Source organism: Planococcus citri, chromosome 5 (genome assembly GCF_950023065.1).
Source record: "Planococcus citri chromosome 5, ihPlaCitr1.1, whole genome shotgun sequence".
Classification (NCBI taxonomy): domain Eukaryota; kingdom Metazoa; phylum Arthropoda; class Insecta; order Hemiptera; family Pseudococcidae; genus Planococcus; species Planococcus citri.
In genome coordinates, this window is record NC_088681.1 from 49296615 (window position 1) to 49322086 (window position 25472).

The 25472-nt window shown below is 35.5% G+C and overlaps 3 protein-coding genes across 6 annotated transcripts in view; 2 read left to right on the forward strand and 1 right to left on the reverse strand.

The window, feature by feature from the left end:
• The window catches only part of LOC135847117 (hemicentin-1-like), a 577043-nt gene that overhangs the window by 217298 nt on the left and 334273 nt on the right, over window positions 1-25472 (reverse strand). The gene's annotated exons all lie outside the window — the stretch shown is intronic.
• On the forward strand, window positions 1375-4676 carry LOC135847103 (maltase 2-like). The gene is made up of 10 exons (XM_065366518.1): window positions 1375-1594; window positions 1706-1885; window positions 1982-2142; window positions 2231-2356; window positions 2448-2692; window positions 2805-3000; window positions 3087-3324; window positions 3462-3657; window positions 4253-4396; window positions 4478-4676. Exons 1-10 carry the CDS (start codon window positions 1435-1437, stop codon window positions 4629-4631), a joined length of 1800 nt encoding a protein of 599 aa, XP_065222590.1. The 5' UTR covers window positions 1375-1434; the 3' UTR covers window positions 4632-4676.
• On the forward strand, window positions 6388-13369 carry LOC135847104 (maltase A3-like). The gene is made up of 10 exons (XM_065366519.1): window positions 6388-6976; window positions 7077-7256; window positions 7373-7500; window positions 7574-7699; window positions 7792-8036; window positions 11913-12108; window positions 12198-12441; window positions 12583-12778; window positions 12943-13086; window positions 13168-13369. The coding sequence occupies exons 1-10, from the start codon at window positions 6817-6819 to the stop codon at window positions 13319-13321; spliced, it is 1773 nt and encodes a 590-aa protein (XP_065222591.1). The 5' UTR covers window positions 6388-6816; the 3' UTR covers window positions 13322-13369.

The window sequence follows — 25472 nt, forward strand, 5'->3', positions numbered from 1 at the left end:
ATTTTTTTTTTCATTTTGGTCCCAAGTTTTTTAAAAATAATCTAAAAATGCGGTTAAGCACTCGAAATTTTAGCTGATAATACATTTTTGTGTACCTATACTCTTTCGATCTAGATTGGTTCGAAAATTGCTGTTCAAGTTGGACTAAATTTACTTTCGAAGGTACCTCTGGAGAAAAGGAATGTGTCTTCAAAGAAGATAATTTTTTTCAAATCGTGGTTTTTTCGCTCTGGCCTCTGCCCAACCTGTTTTGGGAAAACTGCTCTAGTTTCAAAAAATAGTAAGTATTTGAGATTTTGCGTCAACTTAGACCATGGCCATCGAAATTCAAAACCATTTTTATGGTTCAACAAATCGATTGAGAATTTAAAAATCGTTTTCAGAGTAATCGCATTTTGATTTTTTTTCCGCAAAAATTATGCCAGAATTTCTGAAACTTGAGAAATATTTTGGAACACAATTAAGCCAATTTTTGGACTATTTTCATCAATTTCAAAAAATTTAGAAAAATGTCCAAAAACTCATGAAATACCTTTTTTTGATTTTTTGAAGACAGAAATAATAACTAACAAATTGGCCACTATGTTTTAAAATATTTACCCCGTTACATAAATCATATCGTTCGACGTTTTCTCATAATTAATGCGAAATACCCAATTCGCGAAAAAAAATTCAAAATACGGATTTAAACTAAATTAAGTGATTAGAAAATTTTCAACAAGTTCAGCAGAATCCAAAAAGGCACCTTGGATTTCGGTGGCAATGGTTTCGGTCGACACAGAATTTCAAATATGTACTAGGTATTATTTGGAACCAGCACATTTTTCCTGAAATAGATTGAGTAGAGGCCAAAACGAAAAAGCCCACGATTATTTCGAGAATGCCCACTCTAAAGTACATACATAGGTACTCGAAGTAAATTTCCAAATTACCTATTACAAGTTCATAAATACGGATTCAGATATCGACGTTATAGTACCAATAAAATTTATAAAATTGCAAGGTTCATAGTAAATTGGCATAATTGTAGTAATAATCAATCTACCTACGAGTAGGTATCACTAATTCTTCAGGCAGACAAACTATGGTCGTACTAAGCGGAAAACAACGTGATCCAGATACTCCAATGTGGATGTCTGAGTGCTTAACACTTATCTGGTGTAGGTATCGTGCGTCGGTAATAGGTATGAATGAGTTATTATCTCAAAGAGGATGAATAAAATCACTTTCGGCGCCCAATGCAGCAATTACTTATTAAATGAATCCAAGTGTTATCTTTATTACCTCAAATTATTATGTTTATTATCGATTAGGCAAGTAACTAATCGATTAGAAACAATTTGATAAAATCATCTACCTTCTATAAATTGATTCAACGATTGTTTCAAGTCTCATAATACTCCTGTACCGAGTGTGAAAAAAAAACCAGAAAATATGTTCAACGTTCATTTCAAACTGCTAACAATTTCATTACTGATTACCGCCGGTAACAGTTTCTCTATAGACACTGATTGGTGGAAACACACGATTTTATACGAAATTTACGTACAGTCGTTCAAAGATAGCAATGGAGATGGTATGGGCGATATTAAAGGTACGTATAATGCAGATTGTAGGCAGAGGTGTAAAAGAGCAATTATTCCATTATTTTTTGTTTGTGAATAATTTTATAATTTATTAATATACATTAATATTACTTTTTCAGGAATTACGAACGAACTCGATCACTTCGTCGACTTGGGAATCGAAACGCTCTACTTAACACCAATCTTTCTCTCGCCAATGATTGATTCAGGATATGATATATCAAACTTTACTGAAATTGATCCTATGTTCGGAACTATGGACGATTTTAACGAATTGATGAGCGAGATGAAACGTCGGGGTGAGCACTGATTTCAAATATTCAGATGAGGAACTCGTTCATCTCAGAATTAAAAACAAAAAGAACAAATGCATGTAATGGAAAACTTGTGCTTAGGTTTAAAACTGATATGCGACCTTGTCATCAACCATAGTAGTGACGAACATCCTTGGTTTGTAAGATCTATCCAAAGAATTGATCCATACACAAATTTCTACATATGGGTCGATCCTAAAGGATATGATTCGAAGGGACAGCCCATTCTGCCAAATAACTGGGTATGTACTTGTACCAGGAATCACATCTCATATATGTACATACTACATAAACATATCTATTGCTAATTTTTTCTTTTTTATCACACAGTTGAGTGTATTTGGCGGCAGTGCTTGGGCATGGAATGAGAAAAGAGGCCAATTTTATTTACACCAGTTCGGCATTAGACAACCTGATTTCAATTTGAGAGATGTTGAATTGAAAAAGGAAATAAAAGTAAGCACAGCATATCAAAGAAGAAAAAAGAGCATGTAATGATCCATATTAAAAAAAAAAAAAAAAATGTTTTAAAACGATCTAATTTCAGAAAATTATGAAATTTTGGTTGGACCGAGGTGTGGCTGGTTTCCGACTGGATGCCGCGGAACATTTCATCGAAGATAGATATTTCAGAGACGAACCACTCGCAGATCCAAATAAAACGAAAATTACATCTTACTTCGACTTGATTCACATATACACGGCTCACTTGAGGGAAACTTATGAATTTTTACACGAGCTCAGAGATTTTACGGACCAATACACAATGGGGAAAAGAAAACAACTTGAAAGGTAAGTCACATAGTTCATGGATCTGTATTGCCCCTTCTGAATGTTTACATTCTTCGATCTGACAATTGTTGTCCCAGATCAAATGATGTCAAATTTGGATTTATTTTTGCAGGATTTTGGTATCCGAAGTGTACGCATATGTGAATGTCACGATGACCTATTATGACAAGGGCGATTATGCCGTAACACACTTCCCTTTTAATTTTCAATTCACCTTTCTGCGTGATTTCGTAAATGCTACCTTATACAACGATCGTATACTAGAATGGTTGAAAAATGTGCCTAAAGGTGCAACTCCAAATTGGTTGGTGAGTTAAGTATATTACACAGAACCCGTGTAATACGTTTTACTGGTGATTTTTCTGCTGATAATATTATAGCTTCAAATAAACAGGCAGAAAATCACGATAATATGAGAATCGGTAGCAGAATATGCGAAGAGTACATGGACATCGTAACCATCACAATCATGATGCTGCCTGGTGTAGCATGCGTTTACTATGGGCAAGAAATCGGTATGACGAATGGTTACGTTCGCCCTGATCAAACGAAGGATGCGAATGCTGGACCCTTAGCTACAACCAGGGATGGTGAACGACTGCCGATGCAATGGGACGATACGATGAATTCGGGTAAAAAGACACTCAATTTTGATTAATTTTTATATGTACATACATATACCTTAGGTACCTAATCTACAGTAATAATACTCCACTACCTCGTTTTGAAAATATCGAAGAGAGGATAATATTTCTTCCTGTATTTCCAGGGTTCACATCGAAGGAAACACCGTGGCTCCCTGTGCATCCGAATTATTGGCAAGTTAACGTTGAAACACAAAAATCCCAAGAAGTCAGCAGATATAATATATTCAAAGCACTTTCGCAGATTAGAAAAAGAAAAACCATGAAAATTGGAAATTTCAAATCATACATTGTTTCTGAATGGGTCTACGCATTTACTAGGTAAATTTGGACATAGAAGAATGTCGCAGGGTATTGACCAAATTTACTGGAGACCATCATTTTGAGTCGAAAGTCACTCAGGAATATTTTCAGCTCCAAAGATGCCCCTGGAAGTGGGTAATGGGTCCCCAAAGAGTGAGAATTAATTTCAAAAAGATCGTGGTTTTTTTCGATTTTAAGACGTCACTTGATCTGTTTTGGGAAACATGATGCAGTTTCAAAAGATAATAGGTATTTGAGATTCTGCGACGATCTAGGTCATAAGGTTCCTCTAAGAAGTTGAAAATTTGCAATCACTTTTTTTTGGCTGATTTTGTGCTTGGGAAATTCAACCAAAATTTTTTCAAAAATTACACCTCTAAGAAGACCAATATCCCCCTTCCGGGAGCACCTCCAGTGCCGAGAAATTTTCCGAGTGGCTTTCATCTCAAAATGAAGGTCTCCACTGAATTTGGTCAAAATCATCCGTTATTTTTTTTCTCAATCTGCCCTAATGGGTACCCAGTTATATGACCTAATCAATGTACCCAGGTTTCACCAACCACCATACTAGAACACTTTACTAAATCACCATATTTTTCTCACAATTTTACAGATCGTATCGCCGACACGAAACGTACATAACGGTTTTGAATTTGGGCAGTGAAATCGCACCGGTCAATTTACACGTCGTCATCAGAAACCTGCCATCAACTTTGCAAGTGGTTGTGGCCAGTATTAATGCAGGCTTTGTAAAAGGGTGCGTTAGAGTTGGTTTTGAAGATGAACGTTTCAACGTCATACGCAAAAGTTGTTCTTATTTACTTCGCAATGTTCACAGGGATCAAATTCGAAGTGTACCCATGTTTCCGAGAATGTTCTCAATGAGGCCATTATCCGCCATCGTTCTAACCACCAGAGCTGAAACCAAACCTCCTGTATTCAGAACGGAACTAATCGATCCAAGAATGAATAAGAATTCAACGGAAATTTGAGATGTAAATTTCTTTGACAATAAACTAATTATCTTTTGACAAAAACAGCTGTCTGGCATTTAAGAAAAGTTGAGTATGATTTTATGGAGAGATGCAGGATAAAATATTTCAAAAGATCTTTTGATTTTTTGAATTCTTAAATTTTGAAAAAAGCTAGTCAAAAAGCCAATTTTGAGGTGTCAATCTCAAAATCGGCTCAAATGTAGATAAACTCGTTAAACAGGTCGAGCATAATACACAACTCGATTTTTAGCTGTCGCAACTGCAAATTCACGCCTTCTGGAGCAAATTCAAAATTCTGGAGAAATTGAAAAATCGCGCTGGAGGCTCCAGAATGGCTAGAAATGGTGAAATTTGGATTTGGGTAATTAATACTAGTTTTGGGACTTCTTTTGACCATTTTTACTGATCAAGTACGTACTTTTAGAAAAAAAGCATAAATCGCCAAAAACAGTCAATTTTGAATTTTTAAAAATTCGTCAAAAATCGAAAAATGAACTTGGGCAGTTGAAAATTTGGTTTAGGGGGTTTTAGACTATGCTCTTTCTAAAAATCGCGGTCCCGTTCAAATCGGAGTGTGACACCTCAAGAGGTTCCTTTGTAAGATGTGTTTACGCTTCAGTCTCCTGACTGTGTCGTTGGCCATGAGTGTAAATATGGATAAACTCGTCAACGAGATTGAGAATAAGTCACAACTCGATTTTTAACTGCCTGAATCAATTTTCCATATCTTCTGGAGAGATTCAAAAATGCTGGAGAAATTGAAAATCACGCTGAAGACGGCAAAATTTCCGAAAGTGGTGAAATTCAATTCAAGTTGGTTGATATTAGTTTCAGGACTGATTTTCATCATTCTTGCTGAATAAAATATTATATTTTTTCAAAAGAATACTTAAACTGCAAAAAATAGTCAATTTTAGATTTTCAATTAGTTATTAATTATACTGGAACATCAAAACATATCATTTATGAAACTGGAGAAAAATTTTGGAACGCAAAAGTGCCATGCAATTTTTGGATCATTTTTGCCAATGTCAAGAAATTGAGAAAAATAACCAAAAACTTATGAAATATTCTCGATTTTTTGAAACTATAGAAATTATGGCCAAAAAATTGGCACCACTGAGTTTCGAAATATTTCCCTAGTTTCATAAATTTTACCTTTTGGTGTTTTCTCATGATTAATGCGAAATATTTGCGAAGGAAAAAATTTTTGAAATATGAATTTCTTCAAAAGTGATTTTTGAAAATTTTCATTTGTTTCTTGTAGAACACTAAAAATGACCTTTAGATTTGATGGCAGTGACCTCGGTCGACGCAGAACTTCAAATACGTACTATTTTTCGGAACCCGGCCATTTTTTACAAAATGCATAGATTAAGTGGAGGCTAAAACGAAAAAAAAAACACAATGATTTCGAAAATTTCCACTCTTTGAGGTCCCATATTTCACCTTCAGAGACGCCTCGAAAACTAAAATTTTGCCCGAGTTACTTTCAACTCAAATAAAGGTCTCCACTAAATTCGGCCAAAATCTGCTGAGATATTTTTTCGCGATCCACCTTAATGGCTATTTATACTTAGGCATAAAAGAGCCAGGCACTCGGGGTGTCCGCCACAGATTTGAACAGAACGGCGATTTTAGGAAAAAGCATGATCTGAAACTCTTTATTGCACAAATTTGCGTCCAAAATGACTGGCTATAGGACCAGTGTAATTGGTAATGAGATAATGAATGTTCAACAGAAAAGTGTTTCGTTATTCAAGATTCATAACTGTGCCAAGTATACTCAAAGTAAATCCCCAAATTATTATTTACAACTCCATAAATACCTGCGGATTTAAGTACTTAGATAGTGCATTGCATACCAATTTGAAATTACAAAAATTGCAAGGTTCGCAGTAAATGAACATATTATTGAAAATTAATCTACTTGTATCACTAATTCTTCAAGCAAACAAGGAAAGGTCGTACCAAGCGGTACCTGGATGTTCGAGTGTTTAACACCTTGTCGAGTTACGTATTATCTCAAAGAAGACGAATAAAATTGGTCTCAGCGCTTAGGTATAATACAGCAATTTCATCACTTACTAAATGAATCCCAGTATAAATTGATTCAACGATTTCTCCAAGTCTCATAATACTCAGTTTCAATTCCAATGCCGAGTGTGAAAAAAAGGCAGAAATGTTCATCGTTCATTTTAAACTACTAACAATTTTTTTACTGATTATCGCCAGTAACGGGTTCTCTTTGGATACTGATTGGTGGAAACACACGATTTTATACGAAATTTACGTACAGTCGTTCAAAGATAGCAATGGAGATGGTATGGGTGATATTAAAGGTACGTATTACGTAAATGTAGATAGAGGCACAAAAGAGAGATTTCTCTATTGCTTTTTTTTTGGTGAATCATTTCATAACATCGAATATTATTTTTTCAGGAATTACGAACAAACTGGATCACTTTGTCGACTTGGGAATCGAAACGCTTCACTTATCGCCATTCTTTCTCTCGCCAATGATGGATTCAGGATATGATGTATCTAGCTACACTGAAATTAATCCATTATTCGGAACAATGGAAGATTTTAACGAATTGATAAACGAGATGAAACGTCGAGGTGAGCACTGAATCCAAGTATTCAGCACAGGAAATTATTTCTAAAAAACAAATGAGTATTATGGAAAATTTGTACTCAGGCTTAAAACTGATAGGCGATCTTGTCATCAACCATAGCAGTGACGAACATCCTTGGTTTGGAAAATCCATCGAAAGAATTGATCCGTACACGAATTTCTACATACGTATGGGTCGATCCTAAAGGATATGATTCAAAAGGACAGCCCATTCCGCCAAATAACTGGGTACGTGCCCGGTCTCTCATTTCATATAATATAAATCTTTCTATTGCTAATTCATTCTTTTTTAATCACACAGGTGAATTTATTTGAAGGCAGTGCTTGGGAATGGAATGAGAAAAGAGGCCAATTTTATTTACACCAGTTCGCCATTAAACAACCTGATTTCAATTTACGCGATGCCGAATTGAAAAAGGAAATAAAGGTAAGCACAGCGGCACATCTAAAGAGACAAAATAGCACATAACGATCGACATTCCAAAAAATAAAAACTATTTTCAAACAATGTAATTTCAGAAAATCATGAAATTTTGGTTGGACCGAGGTATGGCTGGTTTCCGACTGGATGCCACGATGCATTATATCGAAGATAGATATTTCAGAGACGAACCATTCGTAGATCCAAGCAAAACGCAAATTACTACGTGGGACGACTTGAAACACATATACACGACCGACTTGTGGGAATCTTATGAATTTATACACGAACTCAGGGATTTCACGGATCAATACACTATGGGGAAACGACAGCAATTTGAAAGGTAAGTCATTTAGTTCATGTGTCTGTTCCACTCCTTCCAAATGTTTGCATTCCTCTATCTGACAATTGTTGTCCCAGATGAAATTTATGAATTGAGGTCAAACTTGGGAATGTTTTTTTGGAGAGAGAAGCTGAATTCAACATTTGGAGTGGAGAGTGTCAAAGTTAAAAATTCCATGAGGAACTTTTTTCTGGTAGGACTCGATGAAAATGAACACATCACAAAAAATCAAAATTCGAAAAAATTCAATTTCCAATTTCAAACATCAAAAACAGTTCAATTGTCTTATTTTGACATCTTTCTGGCGAATTTCATGATAAAGTTGATAAAAAGTACAGTCATTGCAAAAAAATTTAAATTCGTTTTATCTAGTTTCAATTCACTCAGAATTTTGATTTTTTTTTTGTGATGAGTTCATTTCATCGAGTGAAATAGTTTTTTCAAACCTTTTCAATGGATGCATAAAAATAGGTGTCAAATGGGTAAACTTCACCAATCAAAACTTTTTTTCATGTTTTAAATAAAAAAATCGCATTCTTTCGCAAACTTTTTCAGTTTTTTAAAATCGACTTTACGAAATAACGCATCCCAATTTTTTAATATGTTGTTCAGCATAAAAAGTTGTTCATATTATATTTTTTTCAGAATTTCGAGGGTCGGAACGGTATAAAAATTACTGTTTGAAACTTTTCCAGCTAATTTTTCATACGAAAAAAAAGCGGCAACACTGATTTTTATGATACCATCAAAAAGCCTTTCAAAACCCCTACCTATTGGAAAAAGTTCCATTTTGGTAGGCATCGCGGTTATCGAGTAATCCACCGCTGAAATGGATGATATTTCAAGTCATCCTTTCGAAAGGTCTTTCCCCAGGAAAAATTTCAAAAAAATCGCCAACCCCCCCCCCTCTTTCCACTTCTTGGTCGAGTTAACGTGGAATGACCTTCCTCAAAAATTATAAAAATCCACATCTCTTTGCACCTCATTAATTTTGCCACTTGAATTTTTTTTTTAGTGTGCGTAGCACACTATTGGTTTTCCTTTGAGAAATGAAATTTCATTTACAATGAATGTTCTCTTACTATCCAACCGTTTTTTGTACCTATTGGACACCATTTGAGAATCATTAAGGCGGAGGGAATAGATTATTTTTCATTCAATTCGGATGGATAATTGCTGAGTAATTGCAATTTTAGTTCATTATTTTAATGCATAAATTCTTAAAAAATGGTAAAGGGGACTTGCAAACCACCTGCCGCTTATTGTACCCTGCTATACCCCCAGTCTATTCCATCTTCGCTTTTCAAATCAACTGTCTCATTGTACCCTGTTATATCCCTCATCTGTTAGCTGTATATTCCAAGTGGGAGTGGTTTGGTGGGGCGTTTACCCAACAAATATATTCTTTTAATGCCCTAACCCTCCATGTGAACTCGTAGTCGAATGGTTAGGGCATGTAGGTAGGAATAGGAATTGTAGGGTCCCAGGTTCGAATCCCCATCAGGTAGGTAGGTATGGGTGACGGATTTTTCGTTGGAAATATAGACACTGGACCTGCGTATAAGACAACCAACTGCAGGCCGAGGGGAACGGAAACAGTAAGGAAAACTTGAGTAACGCCAATTTATCCCGCTGCCCCTGGGTGATCTTGGCAGCGCTGTACTTCAATTTTGCAGGCAACAGGGAAAAGGGAGGGTTGTGTAGTCCGGAAGGAACTCCTGGCTGCGCGCGCAGTCAGGAGTACCTCGCGGACTACACAACCCTCCCTTTTCCCTGTTGCCTGCAAAATTGAAGTACAGCGCTGCCAAGATCACCCAGCGGGATAAATTGGCGTTACTCAGGTTATTTTGCCAAGATGGCTGCCAGTTGGTTGTCTTATACGCAGGTCCAGTGTCTATAGTTGGAAATATTGAATAGGTAAATGCTGTGGAGTGTTGGAGTGAGTACATGATGCTGGTGCAAAAAAAATGAATTTTGAACCCTGTAGCCCCCTCATTTTAATTTATAAAAACAAAGTTATGAAATAATATGATGATATCATTTTGCTAAATGAATTTTCATTTCATTTATTCAAATACCTATAGCGCCGTAAGTATAGTAAAAATTACCTTAAGATGAGTAATTTTTACTTTTTATGATAAAAAAATTACTTTAAAATGAGTAATTTTTACACAACTTGGTTTACTTACTTATGTAATTTTTATTATCATGCTTTAGTAAAAATTATTAAAACAAAATGATTTTTACTAATGTTATAGCAAAATTTATTAAAATGATGATTTTTACTATAAGATTACAGTAAAAATTATTATTGTAACTGAACAGTTAGAAATTACTGAGTTTCAAAACAAATTTTATCATACTTTTACTTATATTATGTATGAATATACGTACCTAGTACCTTGTGGTGCCCGGGTCTTTTATGGTAATTGTGGTGCCCGCGTACATAGAGGATCATACATATATGTATGATAAAGGTGTTTTAGAGCAGTTTATTTTTTTTAAGGTTTTTAGTCATAGTGGTGCCCGTTATATAAACTTGGTACTTGTGGTGCCTGCCTCAAAATTTTTTTTTCCACCTTAGAGTGCATTTCATCAAATTCTACATCGTTTTATATAAAAAGACCTTGTGGTGACCGATTTGAGCGCCACAAGCCCAAAACCGGGCACCACAATGACTACGTATACTTAAAACGGGCACCACAATGACTAAGTTTAAATCTATTTTTGAATGGGATCCAGTTATTGTGCTAAATATGTAGTCAAAATTTTTTGTAAAAATTACCCTCACCCATATTTTTTTCGTGTAATTTGGAGGCAATGCAAATTCTTAACATATTTTATATGATTTAATAATTTTAAAATCAAAGGCAAATTTTGAAAATTGGTTTGAAATTTTATAAATTTGTAGATAATGGAAATTCTAAAAAAAAATATGAAAATTTGTCATTTAGAGACACTGATAATTTCAAAAATTGATTAAAAGTTCTATAAGTTGTAGATAATGTGGACTTGAAAATGATATGAATTATTGTAGGTAATATATATGAAGATAATGAGAATTCTGAAAAATTAGAGGTTATGTGAATTCCAAAAATTGAGTAAACGTTTTGCAATTTGTGGACAATATGAACTTGAAAATTGAATTTGAAATTTTGTAATTTGAAGACAATAAGAATTCTGAAAAATTATTCAAAATTTGGTCATTTAGAGGCAATATGAATTCTAAAACTTTATTGAAGTTTCCTTACTCAGCAGCAATGCAAAATTCTGAAAATTTATTGAAAACTTTATGGAATTGTAGCAATGGGGGATTCGGGAAATTGATTTGAAATTTTGTAAATTTTAAAACAATGCAAGCTATGAAAAACAACTAGAAGTTTCTTAATTTAGTATCAATGCAAGCTTAAAAATTTTTCTGAAATATTGTAATTTGGAAGATATGAAAACACTGAAAAACAATTATTATTTTGAAGCAATGAGAGTTTTAAAATTATTATTATTTCTCATCACTGTGACATGGTTGAGTCACTTATGCACTACTTAGATATGTAATAGCGGTTATAGCTGTAGAAAAGACAGCTAGCTACGCACACTTTGCAGCTATAAGCTTTGCTTAGCTGTCTTTTTTTTGAGAACCAGTACAAAATCAGCCAAAAGTTGATTCTTTCTTGCTGGAGATAAATGAGGAGGAGTTGAAAAGTCTAAATCACTAAAAAGCACAATACATATTATCATAAATAAGACTAGGTAACTACTTATTCTTCAAATGAATTAAATTTCCCTCGCTTTCGTTGAAATGAAGAGTTTCAATACTCCATTTTTTCTCTTCTAAAAAATAAAAAAAAAAAATGATGAAAATATTTATTTTTGCAGGATTTTGGTAGCCGAAGCGTATACAACTGTAAATCACACGATGGCTTATTATGGCACAGACAATTATCGCATAACACACTTTCCTTTCAATTTTGAATTCGTCGATCTGCATAATTTCGTGAACGCTACCTTATACGACGATTTTATATTAGAATGGTTGAAAAATATGCCGAAAGATGCGACTCCGAATTGGGTGGTGAGTTCTATTGAAAACTCCATAATACATTTTACTGGTGATTTTACCACTAGGTACATATGTATACTAAAATAGCTTCAAACGAACAGGCAGAAAATCACGATAATAAGAGAATCGGTAGCAGATTATGCGAAGAGTACATGGATATTGTAACCATCACAATCATGACGCTACCTGGTACAGCATGCGTTTATTATGGGCAAGAAATCGGTATGACTAATAGCTACGTTCGACCTGACCAACGGAAAGATCCGAATAATGATGCAACGCCCAGCGCTCAAAGCAGGGATGGTGAGCGACTTCCGATACAATGGGACGATACGATGAATTCAGGTAAAAAAAAAAAACACTCAATTCATATGTACCTACAAGTACCAAACCTAGAGTAATAAAACTCCTCTGCCTTCCCCCTTGAAAAATGACGACGAGAGAGCTTCATAATTATAAATTAGCCAAATTCATGTACTTCCGCAGGGTTCACATCAAAGTACATACCGTGGCTCCCTGTGCATCCGAATTATTGGAAAGTCAACGTTGAAAAACAAAAATCCCAAGAAGTCAGCAGATACAATATATTCAAAGCACTGTCGCAGATCAGAAAAAGAAAAACCATGAAAAATGGAGATTTCAAATCGTACATTGTTTCTGAATGGGTCTACGCGTTTACTAGGTAGGTATATGAATATTATAGTAGATCGCAAGAAAAAAAATGTCGGAGGATTCTGTCCTAATGGTTACCCAGATATCTGACCTAATCACGGGACCCCGGTTCTACCAACTACATCACCAGAACACTTTACTAAATCAACAATTATTTTTCTTACAATTTCACAGATCGTATCGCCGATACGAAACATACATAACGGTTTTGAATTTGGGCAGTGAAATCGAACCGGTCAATTTACACGACGTCATCAGCAACTTGCCATCAACTTTGCAAGTGGTTGTAGCCAGTGTTAATGCAGGCTTTGTAAAAGGGTACGTTAGAGTTGGTTTTGAAGATGAACGTTTCAACGTCATACGCAAAACTTGTTCTTATATATTTTGCAATGTTCACAGGGATCAAATTCGAAGTGTACCCAAGTTTCCGAGAATGTTCTCAATGAGGCCTTTATCCGCCATCGTTCTAACCACCAGAGCTCAAACCAAGCCTCCTGTATTCAGAACGGAACTAATCGACCCAAGAATGAATAAGAATTCAATAGAAATTTAAGATGTAAATTTCTTTGACAATAAACATGTACCTATCCCGTGACAAAAATTGCTGTCCAGAATTTAAGAAAAGTTGTGTATGGTCTTATGCAGAGAGGCAAGATCAAAATTTCGAAAGATTGTAACTCGTCGAAAGCTGATGAACTAAATTATTTATTCATTTGGGATTTAGCTCCCTAGACATCATTTTTTTTTGGAAAATTTACACATTTTTACCAAAATTTCGCTATTTTTTTTTTTTTGCCTACAGTTAGAAATTTTTAGATTTTTGACAGCAGATAATTTCAACAATAAAACATTGTCGTTTTAAAATAACTGTACTCCAATGAAGAAATAACTTCTGCGATTCGTTTCAAAAATTGACTTCCATCTTCAACTCAAAATTTTTCCAAACTATACCTTTTCCTTTTAAAATAAAACTAGGTGATGTAGCGATGTTTCCCTGTTGAATACCGCACTCAAAATACAAAATTGTTAATCCCCGGAACAACGTTCTCCCTTTTACAGTTGCCATGTTAAAAGTTGATGGATCTTGAGGCTGAATTACTCGAAACGTGTTGTTTCACGTTAGTTCTCGCTGCTCGACGACATCATAAATGAAAACTTGAACCGTTGTTATTTGGTTCGGTGTCATGTTACCATATGAAAGACAAGAGGAATAAGAGTGAGAGCTTTCGCGTATGCACGTCGCGTTATTTTATCGGTGCAAATGAGAATTCGCCATCATCGTTGCATCGTTACATCAAACTTACACTGCAACAGCTTTCATACTCGTATATATGCAGATATACATTCTCTTTTGTGCGGTTATATACTGGTTATACTGTGTAACGTAGGTACAATATAGCCCTCTAGGCTGGCTTATAGTACAGTGTAAAAGCAAAAAGAGCACAGTGTGAAAAAGCCGCAGATAAACCAAAATTGAAAACAGCCAGTATCGATACAGCTCATTATGGCGGACGGGGTCTTGGCTAACCAAACCTCCCTATGCATAAATGTATTTGCTTTATTTGTACATACTTTAATGTAATACTTCACGAAAGCTTCATTTTTGGTAAATTGTATGTATTTATACACCAATAACCGCAAATCGCTAATTATCTGTACCTACAGCAACAAGTTGGAAGTCTCAGTGAAATTTTTGCAAAAAAAAACTACAATCCAAGACAATACGCTGATTTAACGTCAACAATTTCAAATTGGTTGCATACTTGAAGGAAGCGGCGGGAGGGGGAAAAAGGAGGGAGCGATCGACTCGTTTTATACGAAGAATTCATCGCAGGAAAATTCCACGTAGCGTACATTTTGTAGATTTTGTAAAGACAAAAATTATTCAAAATTCTTCGAAGAAAAAGTCTTTTAAAAAATGATTGTTGAAATCACAAAAAATTTACTTGAGTACCCCGAAAATGATCAAAAATTGTTTAAAGTGGATTTTAAAAATGCCAAAGACAGCAAAAAAAATTTTTAATACCTACAATAAAATACATATATATTTCAGCAATTGAACGAAATACCCCAAAAGATTGTTTGCAGTTAATTTGGGCGGTTTTTTAAACCACTTTTTAGAAAATCTGAAATTTCAAAAATATACCCGAATGCACAGAACACCCTGAGACCACCTCCAATCGACTCAGCATATTAAAAATGGTTTAAGTACCTACTAATAAATTTTATTTCAACTACTCAATTGGGTAAAATGTTGTAGAAATTTCAATTTTCAAAAATCCTCTATGTTGCTCCAGAACTACCACTCAAAATGATTCGAAACCCATTCCAATCGATTTGGAGGGTCTACCACAGGGCACACACCAAATTTCAGCTTTCTTGGTCGATTTGGTAAAATTTTAATTTTTTTTATCATATCTGAACCAAGTTCGATTTTTTAAAAATTCATCAGATATCAAAATCGTTTGTAACTCGAAAATTGGATCTACTGCTTCCAATTTTTTTTTCTGAAATTGAAATCACCTCAATTCAAACCTGATGGACAATTATTATTTCAGCGCCGTGATTTTTGCATTTTTTTTTCTTGATTCGCCATTGACAATGAAAGGACACAGGTGTAGCACTTGTAGCAGTGACTTATACGTAACTTTTCTCATATGGATTATAAAATTACTTACTTATTCTCATACGCGAGTTCATATTATTCAATCATTTTTGGAAGGAAAATTGTACTCACCTGAAACAAAGAAAAATTAAGGTGGATTAGTTAGTTATAAAATTATCTATTAATAAATCAACAGATAGTAATATGGCATAATGATAGTCGATATTTTACTGTGTTTTCTTGAGCTGTATCCTTTATAATCTGTTGTTTTTTTGTGTGTTTTTTTTTTTTCATTTCAAACTTATTATTCACACAACAGAGTATTTCTGAATAAGTATTTTGTCAACTGAAAAAAAAAACACAAAACCACAAAAAAAACAACAGATTATAAAAGATACAGCTCAAAAACACAGTAAAATACTCTTTTGTGAGAACAATAGAAAGTTTGAAATGAAATAGCCTAAAAAAATTTTAAAAACAACAAGTTATGAAAATTACAGTAAGAAAACAACAACACTGTAGAACGCATATCTCTGTAACCAATATTTGAGTTTAATTTTAAAAAGTTTTTTGGATACTATATTTTTTAGTTCCTGTGGTATTTTGTTATAAATTTTTGAGGCCATGAAATCAATGTTATTTTGCATAATTTTTGTTATTAAATTTTTAATCATATAACCAAATTTCTAAATCGTGTTTCATACGTATGTATGAGAAGGTACCTTGAGTACCTTGAGATTTATTATTCCATTCTTTACCATAATACATTGAAGAATTACCCAACCTGTTTTGGGGAAAATTGCTCACTTTCAAAAGATAGTTTTTGAGATTCCGCGTGAACGTACGGCATTTCCATTAAAATTCAAGAGCTTTTAGAATTCTACACTGAGCGGTTGAGAATTTGCAAATAATTGCTTATTTTAGGAGAAATTCGGGTTTTAAAATATTTTCTGTTCAAATTTTTCGCACTAAGTAAGTATGCTGAAACACGAATAGATGACGTTTCTGAAATCCAAGGAAAAATTTTCAAATACAGTGGTGCTAATTTTTTGGTCATTATTCATTGCTTATTGAACTTTAAAAAATCGAGAAAAAAAGCCAAAAACTAATAAAATTTCTTATTTTTTATTTTTCAACTAAATGCATTTTAATAATTTTCCTTATTTTTGGAAACGATATTTGTTAAAAGGTAATCGGTAATTATTAAGTGTGGTGGTTATTATCAAATTATATACCTTGGGGGAGGATAGAAATATTCCCTAGAGAGTGAACATTTCTCTTTAACCAGCTAGCTCAGAGTACACTAAGTAACACGAACCATCTAATGACATTATCACATAATAAGATGTCCATTTTTACGTGAATAAAAACAGATATGAGACGATTTGTTTAAATAATATATTTACACAAATATCCCTGCAATGTAAGCCAAACTTAGTATATAAAGACTGGGTACTCAGTAAGGTTTGCAGACTAGGGGTCTTAGGTCTAGTCATACATCACACGGTGATGAGCGGATTATGAGTTGAAGACTGTCAATAAGTGACTAAACTTAACATCCCTTATAAATTAGTCGATATACCCGAGGATATACTCGACGTTGTACTCATAAAGGATGAGTAAAGGAGGCACAAGTACCTTAAAACACTGTACACTTCAGCCTACACCTTTAGGCTCTCCTAATACTAAGGCCTGTTTAGGGGACACGTTAGAAGTTACACATTCAACTTGAGACACTTACCCATGTCTGGAATCCAGGATAAATGCCCATTGGTACCTCGCGAATGCAACTGCATAACGGGATCACGAGTTAATATACAATTAATTTAACCATCTTTGAGTGGGCACTACTAATTAACTGAAGAGTGGCTCGCCAGCCATAAGTACAATGTTTACCAAGTGACAGAGATGTAGCGGGCTCGAGATACTACATCCAAGTGATTTTACAGCGAAGACGATCCATGGTCGTACCATCGATCGTCAGAAGTTACCACGTTTCCCCTCTTTTGGAACTAGTTTTCCTTCCCCTCTGGTGAACGAGTACAGTAGGGACTACCTCAGGTTAAGAGGGTTACCTGCATCACCCAAGGCAGTCAAGGGTACATTTCCCCCTACCCACCCATTTTGAGAGGGGCGGTAAAAAGCACCTAGAAGGATAGTGCTAGGTTAGTGCTGGTTAGTGCACGCATCCCCGACGTTAGTGCACGCCCCCTTCACCCCCATTTTTTAAAAAACATGTGGGGGGGTACAGGGAAACGTGGTACCCACCCATTCACGGAAGGGGGTTAAAAACCACCTAGAAGGTTAGTGCTAGGTTAGTGCTGGATAGTGCACGCATTCCCGACGTTAGTGCACGTCCCCTTCACCCCCATTTTTTAAAAAATATGTGGGGGGGTACGGAGAAATGATTTACGAAAAAAGGGGAAGAACGTCGTTGAAATGGTTAAAACCCACATAGTTCGACTCAGTTTCGTTAGTGCTGGTTAGTGCACACACCTACACAATCACTCCTCCCCCCCTCCTCTAACTTCCCCTCACCCTCACTATTACACGAAATGTTGGCATCTGGAAAAATGTGTGCTGTGTAAATATCGATGCTTCATTGTCTGTAAAACCACATACTTACGAGTAGGTATACCATAAGTTTCAATCAGTACAGATTCAATTTTGACTTCTTTATTACAGATACCCTATAAGAGGGCTAAAATTATTTTTTCGGCAAAAAGTTCAACTGGGATATTCTGAAACATCACTCAAAAAAAACTTTTCACCTTTCAAGCCGAATCACATTATTCTCGTACGTACCTACCTACTCGACAACTCATTTTTTGAAATAAGTTCAAAACTAGATTTTTTACCAGAGACTAAGAGAGAGGAAACATTTAAAAAAAAAAAAAAAAGTTCAATTTGGAAAGTTCATGCATCATTCAACCACTAAAAACAGTAGAAAATTAAACAACTTCTTGAAAATCCCACTTCGAGCCAATGGGCAGTGGGCGCGCACCCTTCCCCCTCCCGCCCGCCCTTATGGGGCGAATAAATTGACAATATGCGTATCGTTTTCATATGAATTGAACCCGCTAAACACGAATATGAAATTGGATTTGTAGTTGCATCCCCCTAAGGAGTTTCTTCGAATGTAGCTTTTATGGAAGGGTTAAAAATGACTTCATATTCGTGTTCAGTGGGGTTCTTCGCAAATATTTTGCATTAATGATGCCAAATACACTAAATGAAAGAATCATTGGGTGGGTCCCCTGAAATGGCTCCCCCACTCATGACATGAAACTGAATGAAACCCACATAGATTGATTGTCCACGTTAGCGCAGGTTAGTGAAGCTGCGTATTTCTGACGTTGTTAGTGCAGCCACCCTCTCACTTTTTTGAAAAAAAAAATGTGGGGTGAATCATGAGGAATGATTTACGAAATACGTGTAAAAAATTATTGAAGCATCCAATTAGTTCGATTCATTTTTATTAGTGTTGGTTATAGAGCTTAGCGCACGCAATTACACAATTATTCCTCCTTCCTCTGATCCTCTCCCTCTCCCAATCATCAACTAGTTTATTTGCAGCCCAGTTACTATATGTACATGAAAAATTTACCTCACAAAAAATTTTCAACTTTTTTCTTAAAGGGGGAGTCCGAAGAAACATTCCTTGCCCTTGTACTGAAAAAAAAGTGGCCCTACCTAAATGGCGGCCATTTTGATTGACATGGCAGCCGAAATCGCAGATTTTGCGTTCCAAAACGTAGGACTTTCAAGAAAATTTAAACCAAGACAAAGGTAGATCGAAAGAGCAGGCAAAAATTTATCAACTGTCAAAATTTCAAAAGCTAAAGTGCCTTTTTCGATTTTTGGTGAATTTTTGAAAATCTAATTTAAGCCAAAGAAATGAGGAGAAAAAATCGAAATTTTATCAAGTTGACATAGAATGCTGAAATTTGGAATATATCCTTTTTTCGAACTGCCAAATGCCTCTACCAGATTTTTGAAACTTGAAACTCCCATACAAAACATCATCAAATGGAGTTGGAAAGCCGAAATTCATTCTGCAAACTCGTCTCAATACGCTACTCATGAAGTCGATTACAAGCGGATTTCAAGTCATTTTGGAGCCTCCAGTGACTTTTTTAAATTTACTGGAGCCTCCAGTGACTTTTTGAAATTTACTGGAGCCTCCATTAGATGCCTGAAACTCGAAATTTCCCTATTGAAACCACCTGCAGTCAACGTCATATCCTATTTAAATTAGTTTGCTTACATTCAACAAAAAAAAAACAGAAAGTTGAGCAATCTTATTAATACATTTAACGAAAAAAACAAAATTTTTCAACATACAATTTAAAAAAATTGTAAATAGGTATTAACGAGTAGGTACTCTAAGCTTATACTTAATTAAATTCAATAAAAAAAACAGAAAGTTGAGCAATCTTACAAATATTTACAGAGGTTCGTTCTGAAAATTTCTATTTCTTTAAATTATGAGGTACGCCATATTTACTTACCCATTTAAAAAAAAAAGTCAGTTTGAAAATGTAATTTATCAACAACCTACAACTAATACTTTCTTTTTTTGAAATTTTCCTTTATTTTAAACAATTTTATGTGTACCTACCTACCTACCTACCAATTTACCTACCTACCCATTTTGCAGAAATTAAACGTTTCTTTATTTTTTTTTACAATTTTCTCGTCAATTACAACTCAGTGGAGTCGTTTGCAAATATTTCGCATTAACGATGGCAAAATTTTGAAGGATAGGTATCATTCTCAAAACCGAGGGAATATTTTGGAATGAAACGGTGCCAAAGCTTTTGATTTTAAAAATTCGAGAAAATTTGCCAAAAATTAAGGAATTTTTTCAATTTTTCAAAGTTGGCAATAATCACCAAAGCATTGGACACACGTGCGTTCCAAAATATTTCTTCAGTCTTCTGAATGATATCTTTCAGTATATCCACTAATAATATGAAGTCATTTTTAACCCTTCTATAAAAGCTACATTCGAAGAAACTCCTTAGGGGGATGCAACTACAAATCCAATTTCATATTCGTGTTTAGCGGGTTCAATTCATATGAAAACGATACGCATATTGTCAATTTATTCGCCCCATAAGGGCGGGCGGGAGGGGGAAGGGTGCGCGCCCACTGCCCATTGGCTCGAAGTGGGATTTTCAAGAAGTTGTTTAATTTTCTACTGTTTTTAGTGGTTGAATGATGCATGAACTTTCCAAATTGAACTTTTTTTTTTTTTTTTAAATGTTTCCTCTCTCTTAGTCTCTGGTAAAAAATCTAGTTTTGAACTTATTTCAAAAAATGAGTTGTCGAGTAGGTAGGTACGTACGAGAATAATGTGATTCGGCTTGAAAGGTGAAAAGTTTTTTTTGAGTGATGTTTCAGAATATCCCAGTTGAACTTTTTGCCGAAAAAATAATTTTAGCCCTCTTATAGGGTATCTGTAATAAAGAAGTCAAAATTGAATCTGTACTGATTGAAACTTATGGTATACCTACTCGTAAGTATGTGGTTTTACAGACAATGAAGCATCGATATTTACACAGCACACATTTTTCCAGATGCCAACATTTCGTGTAATAGTGAGGGTGAGGGGAAGTTAGAGGAGGGGGGGAGGAGTGATTGTGTAGGTGTGTGCACTAACCAGCACTAACGAAACTGAGTCGAACTATGTGGGTTTTAACCATTTCAACGACGTTCTTCCCCTTTTTTCGTAAATCATTTCTCCGTACCCCCCCCACATATTTTTTAAAAAATGGGGGTGAAGGGGACGTGCACTAACGTCGGGAATGCGTGCACTATCCAGCACTAACCTAGCACTAACCTTCTAGGTGGTTTTTAACCCCCTTCCGTGAATGGGTGGGTACCACGTTTCCCTGTACCCCCCCACATGTTTTTTAAAAAATGGGGGTGAAGGGGGCGTGCACTAACGTCGGGGATGCGTGCACTAACCAGCACTAACCTAGCACTATCCTTCTAGGTGCTTTTTACCGCCCCTCTCGAAATGGGTGGGTAGGGGGAAATGTACCCGGCAGTCAAGGCATAACTCCTCCTTACATATTTTTCGGTATTTTGACCTGATTATTTCGAAATATTTGAGATGAAAATATTTTTGAGATTGGTACAAATTTTCCCTAAAATAAGTGATTTGCAAATTTTCAACTGTTCAGTAGAGCTAAGAAGTGGTCTTGGAGATTTTGATGACAAAATGGCCTAGGTCGACACCGAATCTCAAATGATATCTTTTCGAACTGTGCCAATTTTCCTAGAGTGAAAAAACCACGATTTTCCTAAAACTTTCATCTCATTAAGGATCCATATCTCTTCTTCAGGGGCACCTCTGGAGCTAAAATTTTTTCTGGGTAATTTTCAACTTGAGATGAAGGTCTCCGCCGAATTTGGTCAAAATTCTCCGACATTTTTTTCTCACAGTCCAACCTAATGTGTGTACCTACTTAGTACATATTTTACTTATTGCAATGAAAGCTGCCAAACTATGTAGTATGTGCATCGCTGATATGAAATTCCATATCCATGGGATATTTGTAAAATTTCAAAACTGTATTTAAAGTAGGATTTCGTCGATTGCTGCATACGAAACAAAATAAACTCAACGATAAGGAAAACACTGGGAGAAAATTTGACTTGTAAATATGTTGGAAAAATTGTTTTAAACGTTGTTAATTTGATTTTTGCGGGCTATTCGATGCGCCAAAGTTGCAAATCCACCTTGCTAATGTATATTTTCGTATCGTCGAACAACACAGCGCCAACAAAAACGCATCGAATCCGGGAGGAAAATTTCGCACTCGTTTCAAGTTTTTCTCTTCTTGTTCGCCTCTGTACGTAGTTATTCCGACGACGTTTAATGTTTGGGAAATTTCTCTGGCGAAGTTACGCTCCACAGTGGGCTGTGAGCACCCTCAAAACGGGCGTAATTCAAAAACTTACAATGAACCCTAAAAAAATGGTATAATGATACCCTCCCTTATGTTTTTGGGGTCGCAGAATACGAATTTGACAATATTTTTTTTGTAGGGGTGGGGGGTGAGGGGGTTAGGGGAGCGAAAAATTCAAAATTTGACTATAATGATGTGTGATATGTCGAAATGTATGTTTTTGAGGGTGTAGATCACGAATCTGACAATATTTTTTTCATAGGGGTCAATGGTGGGGGCTGAAGGGGGTGAAAACGGTGAAAAATTCAAAATTTGACTATAATGATGTGTGATATGTCGAAATGTACCGAATATGAATAATTCAACTAAAAGTGAGTAATTTTCATCAATTTACTCGATTTTAGTTGTTATAAAGTAATTATAGAGGTATAATTTACGTTGAAACTCCGTTTTTTGCCTACTCTGCTGCATAAATATCAATAGAAAAAATTTTTGCACGTAGATGCACGGGAAATTCCAGTGGCTGGTAATACTTAAGATAGTGTATTACAAGATGTTAATTGCCATTTTTGCCCTAAAGTGCCCCCGCGACCTCCACAGTCGATTATAGTGAAAAATCTTGGTGAATTTCGTTGAAATGTGACAAATTTTTTCTTCCAGGGACTTTGACGGCTCCCCAATAGAAAATTCTTCATCCCCCACCCTTCACCCCTTCTACACCCTCGAAAACGTACATTTTGACATATCACACGTTATTATGGTCAAATTTTGAATGTTTCACCATTTTTACCCCCTTCATCCCCCACCATTCACCCCTACGAAAAAAATATTGTCAAATTCGTGATCTACACCCTCAAAAACATACAATTCGATATATCACACATCATTATGGTCAAAATTTGAATTTTTCACCCCCTTCATCCCCCACCATTAACCCCTACGAAAAAAATATTGTCAAATTCGTGATCTACAACCTCGAAAACATACATTTCGACATATCACACATTATTATAGTCAAATTTTGAATTTTTAAACATTTTCACCCCCTCAGCCCCCACCATTGACCCCTACGAAAAAAACACTGTCAGATTCGTGATCTACACCCTCAAAAACATACATTTCGACATATCACACATCATTATAGTCAAATTTTGAATTTTTCGCTCCCCTAACCCCCTCACCCCCCACCCCTACAAAAAAAATATTGTCAAATTCGTATTCTGCGACCCCAAAAACATAAGGGAGGGTATCATTATACCATTTTTTTAGGGTTCATTATAAGTTTTTGAATTACGCCCGTTTTGAGGGTGCTCACAGCCCACTGTGCGCTCGTTAAGGTAGGTATCGCGATGGCAGAGCTGGCGCTACCGTGTTCTCATAACGAAATGGTGATTTATTCGGCGAGAGCTTCGACGCTATAAGTTTCGATAACTTTAGTCACCATTGATTTGCTTTACATAAAAAACATCCAACGACAGATATTACCTCATTGACTAGAAAAGCTGAGCTGCTGCTACGAGAAAGAGAGGAGAAAAAACAGCACGAGTGGGAGTGAAAAGATATCCGCGAGATCTTTAACGGTAAACGGTAGTTTTTTTTACAACCTTATTTTCTTACACGTTTAACCGACGAAGTCGAAGTTGAACTGCTGAAAAGTTTAACTCGTTGCGTATATAAATTCCTCGAGTAAATTGAACTTTTTTGTATTGTGCAACATATTGAAATTGTTTATTCTCCTAACTTTCGTTTTTAACAGTGGAAATAGAACGGAATGCGTTTCCTCTCTACTTACCCGTCTCCCAAGGTTATTCCTTCTGTAGGTATACGAGTTTTTGGATTTTTTCGGTGAAATTAACGGTGAAACGTCGTAAAAGTAGAGGATAAATTCGATGTTTTTTTCGAAAGGCTTTTACTATAGGTATGGTGGATTTTTTTTTACTTTTTTTTGTGTGCTTTTTCGTCGGTTAATTTGCGAAAAACGTTGTACTCGAACTTTAAGTTCAAAGTTGCGATATCGCAACAACACTAAGAGCAACGATTGTCGATTCGAGTTAATCAGCTCGACTAATATTTAACGCGACGATAAAAAAAATACAGCGATTTGCGAGAACTGCAAAAAAAGGGCAACGTGTTGGGTGCTTTTTTTTGCTTCTTATAATAATAAACGTATACTATATATCTAGGTGGAAGTTGTAGAATAAAAATGGCGCAGATGTGAAGAATGATGTCACATGATGACGCTATTTAAACGAATAAGCGTATTAATGGTTCGGAATGAATTTAAACTCGTACATATATCGCGTCTCTCTCGCTATACGAGTAACCCTACGGTAATTTTTTTCCTCTATTTGTAACATTGTGTATTATACAGCAGAATACTCGTAGTCGTACGTATAATGAAACCGGTAAATTTTTCCTCTAATCGTTGGTGTTATTTAATTAAAGCCTTTTCTCTTTCTCGATGTGTCTCGAATAGTTCCCCTCTCTCTCTGTCTCTCTCTCTCTCTCTCTGTTGTTGCTGGAAAGCAGCGAGGACTTTTTCAGCTCGATTGATACTACTCGTACAACTCTAACTCGTGGCTCGAAGAGAATTTCTTTTACTCGACCAGCCTGGTATTGCGGTCGAAGTGCTGGCCTGGCCTTGTGGTTAAAACTACAGACCTAGGCTGTTCTTAATCTACAACTTTATTGTTATATTACGTAGCTAGCTGCTGCGTAAATCTTGCATAGGACGTATCTTAATTGGGGTACTTGTTTGATGAATTCGCGCTATCCTGCAGTTGTACGAGTAGTTGCTGTAAGTATGGTGGTCGTTTTGTTGCCTAATATTCGTGTGGTTCGTAGTACTGGTAGTTTTCGGTTGCTGTAGTGTATTTTTCGCACTTGGTGAGCTTTTTTTCAAGGATGAAGTTGATGATGTTGCTCATCGTGCGGATTGAATCGAGTGGGGAGAGTGAATTTAAGGATTGGTGTTTATGAGTTTGTTCCGATGTTGAAGTTGAGAGAATATGGAATATATTTTTCTAAATGAGGAAGTGACTATATGATTCCTTTTCTTCCGAAGACGTCTACAATTCCTTCCGAAAATATATTTTTGAAAAACCAATAGACAATATAGACATCTAATGATTCTGACCACATTTTCAAAAGTAATATTGAAAAAAAAAGACCTATAAAAA

Coding starts and splice junctions, on each gene's coding strand:
- LOC135847103 (XM_065366518.1), top strand. CDS start 1,435: ATGTTCAACGTTCATTTCAAACTGCTAACAATTTCATTACTGATTACC. Junction 2,357..2,447: donor AATTGAAAAAGGAAATAAAA/GTAAGCACAGCA, acceptor ATCTAATTTCAG/AAAATTATGAAATTTTGGTT. Junction 2,693..2,804: donor AAAAGAAAACAACTTGAAAG/GTAAGTCACATA, acceptor TTATTTTTGCAG/GATTTTGGTATCCGAAGTGT.
- LOC135847104 (XM_065366519.1), top strand. CDS start 6,817: ATGTTCATCGTTCATTTTAAACTACTAACAATTTTTTTACTGATTATC. Junction 8,037..11,912: donor AAACGACAGCAATTTGAAAG/GTAAGTCATTTA, acceptor TTATTTTTGCAG/GATTTTGGTAGCCGAAGCGT. Junction 12,109..12,197: donor ATGCGACTCCGAATTGGGTG/GTGAGTTCTATT, acceptor TCAAACGAACAG/GCAGAAAATCACGATAATAA.